The sequence below is a fragment of the Sander vitreus genome, chromosome 7 (genome assembly GCF_031162955.1).
Source record: "Sander vitreus isolate 19-12246 chromosome 7, sanVit1, whole genome shotgun sequence".
NCBI classification, from domain to species: Eukaryota; Metazoa; Chordata; class Actinopteri; order Perciformes; family Percidae; genus Sander; species Sander vitreus.
This window is the reverse complement of record NC_135861.1, coordinates 31,963,965-31,979,783: the sequence shown is the minus strand read 5'-3', so window position 1 is coordinate 31,979,783 and position 15,819 is coordinate 31,963,965. Positions and strand designations below refer to the sequence as shown.

General features: G+C 46.0%; 1 protein-coding gene across 1 annotated transcript; it reads left to right on the top strand.

Moving 5' to 3' along the window:
* Positions 1-861: 861 nt before the first annotated feature.
* mfn2 (mitofusin 2) lies at positions 862-15,609 on the top strand. Its single transcript, XM_078255919.1, has 18 exons — positions 862-1,243; positions 2,336-2,517; positions 3,573-3,708; positions 3,872-4,034; positions 4,172-4,296; positions 4,426-4,534; positions 4,690-4,797; positions 5,339-5,492; positions 5,644-5,711; positions 5,957-6,078; positions 7,115-7,241; positions 7,429-7,533; positions 8,086-8,188; positions 9,306-9,526; positions 10,667-10,822; positions 11,479-11,675; positions 11,785-11,919; positions 12,618-15,609. Exons 2-18 carry the CDS (start codon positions 2,340-2,342, stop codon positions 12,685-12,687), a joined length of 2,277 nt encoding a protein of 758 aa, XP_078112045.1. The 5' UTR covers positions 862-1,243; positions 2,336-2,339; the 3' UTR covers positions 12,688-15,609.
* Positions 15,610-15,819: the final 210 nt, after the last annotated feature.

The following is a 15,819-nucleotide window of genomic DNA, read 5'->3' as shown; positions in this document are numbered from 1 at the left end:
AGCAGGACATTACAGAGGAGAGGCTAACTAATGAAATTATGAATTTGAAGGTAAACAGCTAAACTCAGTAAAAATTTATATTTTTGTAGATTTTGAAAATGCAAGTTTCTTATTGAGGACATCTCCATAGGTTGACGCTGTAAAGAACCTCTGCAAAGAATGCAATCTCCTGTCTGCATTTAAAAGGATGTAACCCAAAACAAAGTTGCAACTTGTTCAGGCTCTTCTGAACAAAGAACATTTTAAAGATCATCACTGCATGGAGATATGCCTTGTTTTTGACTCACTGAAGATCGCTACTGTTGTGCTTTCAGAAATCCGGGCTGTAAACTGGATGCTCTAATTTCATGTACAGTATTTTGTGTAATTTGTAATTTCAATGTTTTTATTTGATTTGTGATGCTCTCTGCCTACTTTTCAGTAGCTTATAAGTCAACTGAACTTTTTTTGTTACTGTGTTCTCATTAAAGAGTAGTATTCCCAGACTCTCAGGTTTAATTTATTGTTCAAATCGCTAAAAATGATAGAGGAATCTAACGTGACGGTGGTCACAGCTCAGGGCAAAGACCACGACAACTCCCCAGAAAATGCATGGCTGCGATAGCTATCAGGGTCTACCATAATCAATGATCACGTTTGGATTTGTCCCTGAATGTGAAATGTATCAATGATAATGTTGTGACAAAGAAGCAAAGGGTGAAATATGTATTTATTTGTCTATAGTTCCACCCCGAACTATAGAAAACGGGCTTTTATTTAGAAAAAATAAAATTAGAAATACAATTTTTGCAAAGGGCATTTATTTTGAAGGCGAATAAAACAAGGGGCGTGGCGTGAGCGGCTACAGGCCGCAGCTGGACTTTATTGGACTAGCGAGGCATCAAAACGTCTTACCGCGATACTTGTGCTTTAAAACGTCGATCGAGCCCAACATGTCAGGGAAAGACCAAAGTGGCTGGTAACGTGCTGAAACAAAGTGCTGTTCTGGGAACAAGAAAACAACCTAGTTTGGAATATATAGCTATATCTATTGGGAGTCAAACCTACGCTGTTCGCTGACAGTGCTCCAAAACAGCTTGTAGCTTCATCAACCCTAGACTCGCTTGGAACATTTAGCGACGCCCCCCTGCATCAACTGCGACTAGTCGCGCAGTAACGATAGCAATTAGCTCGTAGCGAAATATTTCAAACCCCAGGGACCAGGATGCGAGAGGATTCTTTGTGAGGAACGACCCCATCCACGGTAAGTCACAAACCATAGTTACAGTTGACAGTCTGTTCGGATGGATACCGTAGTACGCTAGCTTGCTAGCTAGCTAGCTGCTTATCTAGCTAAGTTAACTTCGCTAAGGCTAGTTAGCTTGTCATTTAGCATGGATTTGTCCCCACTCAATGCGTTGTCATGTCAGTCAGGACCTATTGTATACCGTCTCTGTTCGTCAGTCAGGATGAGTAGCCACAGTTACAGCCAATCCACGTTAACAACAAAAGGATGAGGACTGATGTAAGAGACTAGCTAACGTTAGGCATGTCACGTTAGACGGATTGACGACATGCATTTCAACTAGCTAGCCTGCGCTGATACTAGCGTGAACTTGAAATAGATTTCAGCTGGGTGTGTATCGTCTCTTTTCAACCTGGGTTTGTGTTGGTATTACATTTAGCTAGTAAGTTCCCCTGTTTTTAAACGAGTGAAGACAGACATTCAGACCATGCGTACAGTGTTACCTTCAAACTGTGTGAAAGGTCAGAGCTGATTAATGGCCGTCACCATACAGGTGGACACGGTCAAGACTTGACAAGATAAGTAATATATACAATAAATACATTCTAAATAGTGCAAAGGTAAGGCAAAAACAAACTGTATAGAAAAGTAAAGAAACTAAATTGAAGTCCAAAGTTGTTGGGGGAGGGGAGGCAGCTGAGCTTGCTGATAGCCAGCCAGCTTGTGGAATGAAGCTGATCTGGTAGAACAGGCTCAGAGGCTCCGGTACCTTCTCCCAGATGGCAGGACTCAGGAGGCTGTGTGAGAGGGGCCTGGCGGATTCTGCTGATGTCCAGGAGTGAGGGGAGTGGGACACCAACGACCCCTCCAGCAGCCTTCCCTAGTCACAAACTCTACAAACGTTAACGCTCACCCAGTAAGGCGAACGCTCTTACTGGGTGAGCTAGAGGCCGCCCCGATAGTGATGAACGTTTGCGTCCCAGCTGTAACTGTTTTTCTCGCTGACTTTCTTTTGCTACAAAGTGGATGTCAGATTTCAGTCAGCCACTTTTGCCAGACATGCTTATACGATTGTGTGTGTTTTTTTTTAATGTCTTCTCCCCTGTCCAGTGCCATGTCTTTGGTTTTCCCTCGACCCAACACCAACGCAGTACACGGCAAGAAGGACAAGAGACTGATGGCGGAAGTGAACGCATCGCCGCTCAAGCATTTTGTCACGGCAAAGAAGAAGATCAACGGGATCTTTGAACAGTTGGGGGCCTACATCAAGGAGAGCGCTTCCTTTCTGGATGGTACCCTCCCGCCTGCCATTTTCTAGCCCATTTCACGCATGCACCCCTTTATGATAATCTGAAGAGAGAGAGAGAGAGAGAGATATCAAAGGTTCTGAGCAAAACCCAGTACAATGGTAGATGTCAAATATTGGCCTAATATCAGTTCACATATAGGCTTATCGCGGTGTTATTTGTCGTGGGTGACTTACTATCCAACAAGCTATTAAACAGAGGTGTGAATCGTCACTGATCTTACGATTATCATGTCTTCGATTCGATATCTCGATGCGTCAAATACATTTTTCTATTCAAGCCATATAGGATATTTAATTCATAGCTTTTCAAGCTTCAAAAACAAAACACTCTGCAGTGCTCTAATACTAAATAAATCGGATGCATTTTCATTACAGCACGGAGCACGTGGCACCGCCTGAATGTGCAGAACGTAACGGAACATGTAAACCGGAAGGTTGTTAGGCCTCCGTTAAACTGTAAACGGAAATAATCAATTGTGGCCCGGCCGATTATCGATGCGGCGTCGTCCACGACTCGATGCATCGACTATTTGATTAACTTCAACACCTCTACTATCCAACGAGCAAACGTTGCCAAACGAGCTAGGTAGCGTCATAATCGCGGCCATAGCGGACTCCTGGGGGAAAAATGCGTCGGTTAACGTCGTTTCCTTGTCACAGCTATTTTATTATTGACTCAGCATTGTCTGTGGTGGAGAAAATAATTGCTTCATCCGACGTTTAAAGTGAATATAATATAGGGCTGCACGATATGAGGAAAATATGGGAATAATACTTGTGATTTTTTTTGTGCATTTATATAAAAGGCACCACTAAAAAAGGATGGTTACATTTGAAAGTTTTTTTTTAACTAACGCAAATTGGATTTCGAGATGTCGCAGCCTTTCGATAACACACACACACACACACACACACACACACCCCCCCCATTAGTCTAAAGAAACATGCTAAATCTGATGTAGTTAGGTATGGCTATCTAAGGAAACGCCACGTACAACCAGACTGATTGGCCCTCTGTTTGATGTCTCCACATTACAGATACTTACAAAAATGAAGAGCTGGACCCAATCGCCACAGAGGAGCAGGTCCAGGAGGTCCAGGGCTACCTGGCCAAGGTGGCAGGGATTGGAGAAGTACTTGCACGCAGGCATATGAAGGTGGTCTTCTTTGGGAGGTATGTCTGGACTCAACTATATATAATATTATAATATATATATATATTTTTTTTTTTATAAAGTAACATTTGACATTGACCTGAAGCTAGAGGTTTAAACACTCAAAGTAACGCCGTGGAGAGACTGCAGGCGTTGCTGACGGGCGCGTTGTTTGTTCTGCAGGACGAGTAATGGGAAGAGCTCGGTGATCAATGCCATGCTGTGTGACAAGGTGCTGCCGTCTGGAATAGGACACACCACCAACTGCTTCCTGAGGGTGGAGGGCACCGATGGCAACGAGGCCTTCCTGCTCACGGAAGGCTCCGAGGAGCGCAAGAGCATAAAGGTCAGCAGAACTCGGCCGACCACGCAGGGCAAATGGTTTTGTCTCCGAAAAACGCCACGACTCCAATCTGCAGAAGTGAAATGTTGTTCGTCGGTCGTTGCTGCGCGCTGACTGTGTGTGTGTGTTTTTTCCCCCAGACGGTGAACCAGCTGGCCCACGCGCTCCACCAGGATGAGGACCTGGACGCCGGCAGCTTGGTCTGCGTCATGTGGCCTAAAGCCAAGTGTGCTCTGCTCAGGGATGATCTGGTGCTGGTGGACAGGTCAGACGTTGACTCTACTCGAACCGACAAGTTCACTTCCGTCGCCTGTTTGCAAAAATAAACTTTGAGACGTAATTTATGTTCGCGTGCTGCGATTTTTGAATATCGTACTTTGTTTTCCCCCTCCAGCCCAGGGATAGATGTTACCACAGAACTGGACAGCTGGATTGACAAGTTCTGCCTGGATGCCGACGTGTTCGTTCTGGTGGCAAACTCTGAGTCCACACTGATGCAGACGGTGAGACTGAGACATTTCCGAACGGAGCCAGAAGCTGCCCGTCGGCTCTAGAACCGAGTGAACTGTTGCATGACCAGTTGGTGAACTAATCTGTCAAACTGTTGTGGTAAATGTCAACGCAATGCTAATGTGTGGTGAATGACGTCTCCCCGCAGGAGAAGTCTTTCTTTCACAAGGTCAACGAGCGGCTCTCCAGTCCCAACATTTTCATCCTCAACAACCGCTGGGACGCCTCGGCCTCAGAACCTGAATACATGGAGGAGGTCAGTCGGCAGACTAGGTGTTGCATTAAAGAGCAGCCACTTCTTTCTTGACAACCCTTTTGCAATTATGTAAGCACATAATGTAGTACGTACATACAGAAAATGCGTACATGCATGTTATTTCATTTCCCCCAGCTTTACTACAGACCATGTCAAAGTGTTCATTGGTACCCAGAGAGAGCAAAGGCGTGTGTGTGTGTGTGTGTGTGTGTGTGTGTGTGTGTGGGTTTAACCTGCTGCTGACGCAGCACTAGCCTTAGATTAGACAGGTGAACAGCTTAGCTGCTATTACCATTCCCCTCACTCTCCATCTGGTCTGCAGGAAGCTTCACAGGCCTCTGCACTCCCTGACTAATATCCTGCATCCTATTTTAAAGCCTTCTCAGTGACCTCCAGTGTTGCGTTATGTCTCTGGTTGGGCCAGTGTAAACCGTATACCGGACCGGCAAAGCCGGAAATCGACCCAACTCTTAACGCTAGCAGCTTGGTGGCTCAGTGGTTGCTATTGTTGTTACAATAACGCGTGTTGTTGCCGTGTCAGGTCCGCAGGCAGCACATGGACCGCTGCACCAACTTCCTGGTGGACGAGCTGGGCTTGGTGGACCGAGCCCAGGTCAGCGACCGCATCTTCTTCGTCTCCGCCAAGGAAGTCCTTCAGGCTCGTGTGCAGAAGGCCCAAGGAATGCCTGAAGCAGGTAGGGATGTTGGTCGCTGTGGAGTCTTAAAAAAGCGTTTTGGACGAAAAGCCGGTCCACACACGGATGATGCATACCACAGGAACGCGCTAAATGCGGACCGTGTTTACTACAGCTTTCTACAGCATTACATGTTGTTGTCCCGTTTCAGGCGGCGCTCTCGCAGAGGGATTTCAAGCCCGAATGTTTGAGTTTCAGAACTTTGAGAGGCGATTCGAGGTAAGCTGCTCATACCTGTAAGAACCAGGCACACTGTTTTACCGGGTCACAAGTTTCAATACTCGGATACATTTCATAGGCAAGGTCACCTGCTAGTTATGCTCACTTCCATGGCTTTATTGGATAGTCGTTTTTTATGTATCGCTGTGACTTCCCTAACACTCCAGCATTGATGGAAGGAGGCTAGCAGTCAGTCAGTGTTGTTGAGTTGACTGGATTGTTGGCCTGTCTGCTGCTGTGCGCAGGAGTGTATCTCGCAGTCAGCGGTGAAGACCAAGTTTGAGCAGCACACCGTGAGGGCCAAGCAGATCTCTGAAGCCCTGCGCCGCATTATGGATTCAGTGCACGTTGCTGCACAAGAGCAGAGGTGAGTCCGGTATTAAAAGCAGGCGGTACACGTGTATAGATTGAGACTGTATGTGAACCAAAGACTGGAAACGCGGGTATGCTGGGTGGATTGTGCGAACTATTTTCGATACCAATTCAAACCGAGGTGTAACGCAGTGCGTTTCATGCATGAAAAGTTGGCATTCTTAATGGCTTATTTGTTCTATTGAGTTGATGCCGTTATTTGGTCATAGAGCCGTGTTCTTGACCAAATACCGAGATATTGTCGGCTTGACTATTGGTGCTTACAAATACAAACTATTTTCACAGTGATATCTTAGATAAATAACCATTAGTAATGTGAATGTAATGGCTGAATGAAGTGGTTAAAGTCACTTGACTGTAATGCAGCCTTTAAAACCAGGAGATATAACCGCATTGCCATAAAATCTAAGACGATATCTAGTCTCATATCACGATATTGATAGAATTCTCAATCTATTGCCCAGCTCTATTTTTGTTAATAGGGCTTGATACGCGTGCGTGCTAGAAATAGGACCGACGCCTATTTTTCACGCGACATGCAAACGCGTTGGAAGCGTTTCCAGGCTAAATAGAATAGGAAAATATGGTTTATATGTCATTTTGACATGAATACATATTAATAAATGACATGTTGATGTTTGAAAGTCCCTAGGTTTGGACATAAATGTAATAAAAAAATAATAATAAAATATATATATGTGTATGTATGTATGTATGTATGTATATATATATATATTCTGTAGCCTATTTTGCCGTCAATACTGCCGACGTTGTCTTTGCTGTGATCAAATCAGTCTATATTTACGTTTAACGTGGGATTTCATTTTATCAACCGGAAACGTATGTGTACAGACGAGGCCAGCAGCGCCGCGTCGGACACATTTCTGGTGTGCAAAGACATGGAAACATTCAGTATAAACGCGTACAGTCGATGTGACTCAGGCTTTTTGTTGCTCTCAAAGTACACGCAACGTTGTAGAGTTTACGCGGTAAGTATAAATCACGCTTTATCGTGTGTTTTGCGTGTGTAGGGTCTACTGCCTTGAGACAAAAGACGACCGTCAGGACCGCTTGGAATTCATAGACAAGCAGTTGGACTTGTTGACCATGGACTGTAAGGCCAAGATCAAGAAGATTACTGAGGAGGTGGAGAGGCAGGTGAGCCCAACATGACATCATTGCAACCCAGCTGGGCTTCTATAGTCTAGTGGAAAAAAAACAAAACAAAGAGAAACCCTTTCAAGTTCTACATGTGTCAGCAGTGTTTAGCGGATGCTGATTGTCCTGGTTCAGTTGGTTCTACCAGAGGGGACAGTTTTCACCCGTGCTGTCTGCTCGTGTTCAGGTGTCTAATGCCATGTCGGAGGAGATCCGGAAGCTCCACGTGCTGGTGGATGACTTCCACATGGACTTCCACCCATCGCCAGTGGTACTCAAGGTCTACAAGAATGTGAGTTTAACGCAGATATTCAGCCGAATTCTTTGTCTTTGAAATGTTCAAAGGGGCTGGCTGAAATGGAGCCCAAGCCTTCTGTCTATACCTGCCACGTTTACAGTCTGCACAGCTGCCATACTGTACTTCTTGGAAAGTCTTGTAGACGGATGCCATGTCTGGCTGTTGCATGAGCCAATTGGCCAATGACTGTAGAGGCCACATGGCATACATTTAGTCATTTTCCTACGTCCATATGGCCCTTTTGCGCAGACATCCACGTGTAGCCGGAAGCCAAACCTCTCTCTGTCCCTTAGGTCAAGTCTGTTCCGCACAGTCCATTTAGCTGCTGGGTCTCCAGATATTCATTCATTTATTTTTTTTATAGGCTAATGCATATAAAGATACTAAGACATAAACTTGACATTTACAGTTGAAATATTGTCCCTTAATCATGTACACTGTTTTGAGTATTGTGTTTCTGAATGTCGTGGTGTTGCGATTTCATTACATTGTTTAGTTTATTGCTCATTGCAATTTTTTTTTTTTTTTTCCTTCTTTCTGTTCTAGGAGCTCCACCGGCACATAGAGGAGGGTCTGGGCAAGAACATGTCCGAGAGGTGCTCCACCTCCATCACCAGTTCCCTGCAGGCCACACACACCGACATGATCGGTAACTCCCCTCCTGTTTCCACCCGAGACTACTCTATTCACCTGTCTACGCTGGCCACAAACATCCCTCTACACTGCACAGGCTTTAATGGACAGCATGTTCCACTGTTTATAGTCTGCATCAACGACCGTTCCTTTCCAGGATAATGCGTGTTGCCGTCCAACTCCCCTTCTCTTCTGGGACAACCTTCAACCTAGCAAGCTGCACGCTGAAAAATGTCAACTGTAAATGTATACTAGCGTTTACCAGAGACACTCTTAGAGTATTTTGCTAAAAGGAAACTCAATAAATGGCTTACAGTAGCTTAGCTTTTCCTGTTTTGAGGAGCTGCGGCACTTATTTGCGCTCACACTGCAGACTCTACCTGCTGTATCATTATATTCACTTGATATCTTCACCGCTAAACGTTACCTCTCTGCTCCGATCGCTCGCTTTCATTCGCTGACACCGCATCTCCCGTCACACATACACTCTCTCTCTCTCTCTCTCTCTCTTTCTCTCTCTCTTCAGCAGCATCTCCCGTCACTCTCTCTCGCTCTCTCTTCAGCAGCATTTCCTTATTTATCATCTCATTATTTCACATTTTTGCGCTGCTTATTCGCCGTGCCCCGGTGTGTTAACAGCCTTAACTGGGCATTTTTGGGACCAATTGGTGGGATTGCTGTGGACAAAGTACACACGGAGATACACTGGTAAGAGCCAATGAGGTTTCGCTGCGTCTCCAGCTAATTGAAATAGCTCACGTTACTGTATTGTGTCAGCACTTAACTTCATGTAACGTTGTACGTGGCATTTCGTTCGCGGGGTTGCAAATGGTCCACCAAGACCAGCTCCTTCCAGAGACTGTTTAGCAGAGCCACCGTCGCTGCTTCCGGAGCTTAGCGCCGCCCAAGACGATTGTGATTGGTTTAAAGAAATGCAAACAACCCAGAGAGGTGTGGTTTTTTTTGTGGGTTGTTTTTTTTTCCTCTCCTATCCCAGAATGTATGTGTGGTATAGCCAGACCTTACTCTACTGCAGTATCCTTTAGTGGAAACATGTATGTAGCCACACAGTTTGTCACTGACTTCTGTGCCTAATTATGACTGAATATATCCTCGTGTGTGTGTGTGTGTAGAGGGTCTGAAGCCTCTGCTGCCCAACCCGGTCAGAGAGCAGGTAGACAAGCTGGTTCCCCGTCAGTGCTTCAGCCTCAGTTATGACCTGGCCTGTGACAAGCTGTGCAGTGACTTTCAGGAGGACATCGGCTTCCACTTCTCTCTGGGCTGGACCATGCTGGTCAACCGCTTCCTGGGCCCCAAGAACACCCGGCGGGCCCTCATGGGCTACAACGACCAGGTAACGCCTTCTGGAACATTGTGTGTGTGGTTAACGTGACTGCAGTCTTTTCCTCGGTCAGCTCCTGTGCTTCTCTGGCGTTGATGCTGTTCGAAATTATTTTTTTTTGGGCACTTTAGACATGCAGCAAAGGGCTGCATGTTGGAATCATACCCGCAGCCGCTGCGGCAGGGACTGAGCCTCTGTAAATGGGCAGCCAGCATTCCATTAACGGCAAAGTGGGTGTTCACACTGCCTGCAGTCTGTCAGATGGTGTAGCGAATACGCTGGTCTGCCCATTCATTTTGAATGGGGGTAGTGCGCTTATTAGGCTGCAGTGGCGGGGGGTCGAAATGACTGTCTGCCTCTAACACTGTTAAAACCAAATGCTGCTTCTTCTCCAAGTGTGGAGTCCCTCTCTGACCACACATTTAAAGCCGTGTGTCTACCTGTGGTCCGTACATGAAGAATCCTACAGATGGGCTTGGAATTTGGAGCTGTTTGGACAGCATTGGATATCAATAAACTGTGTTAAACTAAACGACCGAACAATAAAGGTTGAGTGGGGGGGAAAGGCGCTGCCATGACTCTTCCGTGTCGACCCGTCACGGTAAAAGTCCAGCTTAAAGTCACTCGGAGCATTTCGCTAAGCGTAAACTCTACCCTTCACAATAAAAGCCCAGTGTTCCGAGAGCAGCGCAAGTTGGAGCGGGAATGCCAGGTGGGTTAAATGAGTGACGTCAGTCGGTGAGTGAGTGGTTGAGCGAGGGGACGCGAGCGAGCGTTAGCGGTGGTGTTGTGAGAGTAACGTAGCGTACGAGTGAACAAAGACGTCCACAGTGAGCCCACAGTCAACAATAAGCAACAAGCTCCTCGAGACACGGTGGCTTCATCTGTCGTTTATGCGGTATCGGTTGAAGAAGTTGTTTTTATTGTGAGAAAAGGATATATTAAAGTTCATAGATTAGTGTGATTGAATTTGTGCTTATTTAAAAATGGTGTAACGAAGGGATAAATGACTTTTAAAAAGTTATTTTTCATGATTATTTCTTTGTTTCCCTGCCACATAAAGGGTAACATCAACAGCAGGACCTGGGTATGTGTATGGGCCCAGAACATCCCTCCCTGAACGTGTGTGTGTTCCCCCCCCCACCCCCGCAGGTGCCCAGGCCCCTGGCCCTGACTCCTGTCAGCAGCAGCATGCCGCCGTTCCCCCAGAGCTCCGTCACCCAGGAGGAGCTCATGGTCTCCATGGTGACTGGGCTGGCTTCCCTTACCTCTCGTACCTCCATGGGTGTCCTTGTGGTTGGCGGCGTGGTGAGGAGACACACACACACACACACACACACACACACACACACACACACAGTGCGTTTCACTATCTTTGTGGGGACTCATTGACATAATGCATTTCCTAGCCCCTTAACCTAACCTTAACCATCACAACTAAATGTCTAACCCTCACCCTAACCTAATTCTAACCCTAATCCTAAAACCAAGTCTTGACCCTCAAACAGCCCTTTTAAAGTTGTGGGGTCCAGCATTTTGGCCCCACAAAGCTGTCCGGACCCCACAAGTATACCGTATTCCCGTTTTTTTGGACCCCACTTGAATATAGTTAAACAAGTGTGTGTGTATGTATGTGTATATATATATACACACACAGATGAGGAATAAAGGCCTGGGTAAAGAGGACAAAGTGAGATGTGGAGTAAGGGGTGTTTTTACTTTTATGATGCACAGCTTATGCCGTTTATTATGAGGACTCCAGACCAGGTCCATTAAAATGGACCTATCTCTTCATGCTTGCTTGATTTCGAGTCAAATAGCTTGTTGTGCGACCGTCATCCGACAGCAATGTTGACGAAGCTGGACCCATGTCACAGCAGCTGATAGATCTGCAGTCAGATTGTGCTCAGGTATGAGAGGGGAGGAGGCTTGAGCCAGACCTAAAGCTGTGATGGTGTCTGCAGATCTGGAAGGCAGTGGGCTGGCGTCTGATCGCCCTGTCAGTGGGTCTGTACGGCCTCCTCTACATCTACGAGCGGCTCACCTGGACCACCAAGGCCAAGGAGAGAGCCTTCAAGAGGCAGTTTGTGGACTACGCCAGCGAGAAGCTGCAGCTCATCGTCAGCTACACCGGATCCAACTGCAGCCACCAAGTCCAGCAGTGAGCATGTTAACCGCACACGGGCGTCTACGACGCACCGCGTAATCACTGATTTGAAGGGAATCCGGTGTTTTCTAACCCCGCTTGTGTCCCTGCTGTTTGTGCTCAGGGAGTTGGCAGGTGTGTTTGCTCAGCTCTGCCAGCAGGTAGACGTCACCCGCCAGAACCTGGAGGACGAGATCACTGACATGAACAGCAAGATGGAGCTGCTGGACAGCCTTCAGAGTAAGGCCAAGCTGCTGCGGTAAGGACGTGACACACTCAGCCAGCATATACACAGCCAGACAGATTGGTGGGGCTAGTCAGGAATCACATTCAACAACGAGGTTTTAATTCTCCAGGCTTCCTAATTGTGTCTGTGTGTCCATCCCTCCAATGTGGAGGTTGATTCATATTAGTGATAACTGTGATCTCACAGGTCTGTCTGTCGCACTGTGTGAGCTCAAAATGCATACAGATAACACGCCACTTGGCTTAAGAAAGTGGCCGTGTATGTTTACGCAAAGTCACGATGTTATGTTGAAAACCTGTGATGTTTGGTGGTACGTCGGTGTTTCTCTTGGATGTGCTTACTACTGTTGCCAGGCAGCCTGCTTTCCTTAACGTCCGGTCCCTTCCTCTCTGCTGCTTCTTGCTCGTTCACACATTTTGTCTGTACGCCCTCTGGTGGTTCGGAGAATACCGCAGCAAACGAGGCGTTGCGCCATAAGCGTCTCTGTGCGTGCTGGATCTACGGAGGCCCGCGCGCGGTGTCAACGCTCGAGTATACCCGATGCTTTAGGCACAGTTAGGAAGAAGCCAACTTTCTGTTTCCTCTAACTCTCTCTGTGATCACTGGTTTTAAATGTGTTGTACTTGTATTTCCAGCCCTGTTCAGACAACTCGTTACATAACTGTAGAGACTGTTTTTTGTATGTATGTATCTGTGTGTTTTGTTGTTAGGAACAAGGCGGGCTGGCTGGACAGCGAGCTCAACATGTTCACCCAGCAGTACCTCCACCACAGCAAGTAGAGCACCCAGAGGATGGGGCTGAGAGACTGAGAAATACCAGAGGAACATCTGAACACCTGCCGAAACCCCCCCCCCCCCCCCTCGTAGATGACACACCTCTGTATTTAGAAGTTAATGAGAGGAAATACTCCACAATGTTGTGAAAAGAGAGGAGAAAGGGATGGTTTGATGTGAGAGGAAGAGTTATCTGGTGGCTGAGACGGCGATTTACGTGGACCTGAGCGCCGGTTGGGTGTCCTGTGCTCAGCTGGACTAAAAACATATATATATATATATATATATGCCACAACATAAATTATTAAATGGAAGAAAAAAAGGTTTAACCAACACCCTACCATGCCCCCATGTATTTCCTGATGCTTGTTCGTATCATTGAGCACTTTGATGTCCAGTTGTGGTGATATGTCGCGTCTGAGCCCAAAACATCATTAGCACCGTTGCAGAACTCCACGCTGGCCTTTCACATCCGATTCCAGTTAACTCTCGCCACATTGAACGAGAGTTCAATCATAGGTTTTGATTTTTTTTTTTTTTTTTCTGTAAATGCAATGGACAACGCCATGCTGAAGTAAAAGGGAATAGAAGGAAGGCTCTCCCGTTAGAAGGATACTGCCACATCAGTTATTTTCTCCAGCCGTTGTGTGTTGGTTTTTTTGGGCAAAGGCAGCCTCTCGTCGAGAGAACGAAGCTGTTGGAAATGATCTTGCTTGTAGTCGCAGGTTGGCGCCGAGAAACGACCGTTTGTATCAACACGCTCTCCTTTTTGTCAATCGAAGTGACCGAGAAGGACGACTACTTCTCCCTCTCAAAGCTCGGTCCTGTAAGCACTGAGTAGAAGTATCCACACACACACACTTTAGTTGAGCCTGTCACAGCTGTTGATGGTCTCAGGGTGAAGACGGCTGATTATTTGAACTACATATAAACCCTTTGGCCCTATATGAAGTAATTGAATCGATGTTAGCATTTTAAACGACGAAGGAGGAAATGTAAGATTCCTTTATCCTAACTTTAAGGGTGAAGAGAAAATGGTGCATTTGTTGAGTGGGTGGGGGGGGGACTGTTTTCTCTGTGAACAATGGAACTATATGGCACAGAGGAATGAGATGTGTCAGGCTTTGGATGTACACACAATACTTAACAGGATACATTCATTTGTCGAAGAAATTCATGTTATTCACTTTGTATTCCACATTTAGCCTAGCTACAGACGAAGACTGGGACCATATGCAAATATTCCATATCTCATGGTCAACACTCTGACTCAATTTAGAAATCTGACTTTTTGGTGGGAATCTGTTTTAAAGCCGGGGTAGGCGGTTCATTTTGGCCGTCGTCGGGCAAAGATTCCATGAGTTCTTAGCGTGGCTCGGTTCTCAGGCTTTAGAGAATCTGGTCCGTGATGGGAGACTTTGGCCAATCGCAGACTTTTTTTTCCTCCCCCCATCGACATACATGGCGAGAGAAATGTCGGTTAACCTGCGGATAGTGGTTTTTTTTAAACATCGCAACCCCCGTGAATTGACCCGTTTTTATTTTTTTTTTATTTATCCGAATTCGATCCGATAACGTTTGGAAGAAGAGCAGCACGGTTAAATCATTTTATACCCATCCAAATTAGGCGGGGTGCTTCACGCAGCTCTCGGAGGAATGAACGGAGCTCCGCCTCCAACGCTGTATCCAATTCTTATTAGACGGCTACGCCCACAGCTTTAAATTGCAGATGCCAGCACATAATGTCCTCAAGACGTATCTTTGGCATTTAAGAAGCTGTCGCCGTTAGACTTTGTCCACCAGAGAGCGCTGGAGTTTATATTTACCCTATAAAATGTCCCGCTCAGCAGACATACTGGTCACTATTATTTCATAACCACACTCAACGAATTCTCATCACAAATGTTAATGTTCCTGTAATGTGTTCATGTGAAACAACAGCTCTGACTTGGCGGATTATGACATGACGACGAGCCTATAAGATCCACCATTGGCCGGTCTCTGGCACCTTTTTACGTTTGATGTTCTCAACCACAAAACGTTTGGATTTTTCTAAACGTCAGTGTGGAGTTCAGAGGGGATCGGGTGTCGGGTGCACTGAAACAAAGCGAGGGCGTGCAACTTCGTTTTCAGCTTTCTCTAACTCAACTCAGAATCCTGACCTTTTCTCACTGAACCGCAAATGATCTCGGGCGTCGGGACGTCTTTCGTGCTGCCCCTAATTGTCTTCCATACATATTTAATAAAACAGACCCAACTGTTAACATGTTTCTGATGTGAGATGGCAAGCACGGGCAGTCAGTCTCCCGTGTATGGCCACCACTCCAGTACTTTTCTTTGGGCGGAGTAAGGTGTCTGTCTTGCACTGAATGCGTATGTGGCCAGGTCTCTACTACATATGATGGCATATGTAAGAGGGGCCAAATCCAGCATCAGCTCCCCCTTTTTTTTTTTTTAAATGAAATTGTACTCCTTTGTTTCTAAAATGTGTATATAATGTAATTTTATTAATTTGCCTTTCAATTGGAAACAATGGGGGGGAAATGCATAAGGAGACAATACCACACCAGACTGGATGTGCCTGAATTAGTCCAGTATGTAAAAGTTGTGGTTGATTGGGCCATGCTGTCAACGAAAGCCATACATACACTGTGTGTTGCCAAGTGAGCAGGAAGGCTGCCGTAAAAACACTTCCTTTTAGAGTGAAGATATGCACTTTATCAGTTTGCTGCTTTTCAATTTTTTTTTCTTTTTCTTTTCGTTGATGAAGTTAGGTTTTTTTTCCCCCCGGAATCCTCTCTACACATCACAAAGTAGATGTTTGGCTTCAAGAAGGTGAAAGAACCTGCATGCAGTGTGGATGTTGTAGTTTGATCAAATATGTGTATGTATGTATGTGAAAAATAAAGGTGACACCATGCAAAAACATCTATTGATGTCTGTGAACTAGTTTTCGTATATGCCAAACATTGTAACGTGCTGTGCAGGTGTTCGTCCCCAGGCTCTCAGATCTAATATCGGTCAGGCTGTAGCACACATTAAATTACTCAGTAAATAACCATGGCAGTCTGCCTATTGCATTTCACACAGTTTGTGTACAAATGTCAAATGTGGAGATATTGGCAGTAGAGGAAAGGT

Bases quoted from the DNA above. Each gene is read 5' to 3' on its own strand.
- mfn2 (XM_078255919.1), top strand. From the start codon at position 2,340: ATGTCTTTGGTTTTCCCTCGACCCAACACCAACGCAGTACACGGCAAG. The intron at 8,189-9,305 runs GTAACTCCCCTC...GTGTGTGTGTAG, and splicing joins CACACACACCGACATGATCG to AGGGTCTGAAGCCTCTGCTG. The intron at 9,527-10,666 runs GTAACGCCTTCT...CCACCCCCGCAG, and splicing joins TCATGGGCTACAACGACCAG to GTGCCCAGGCCCCTGGCCCT.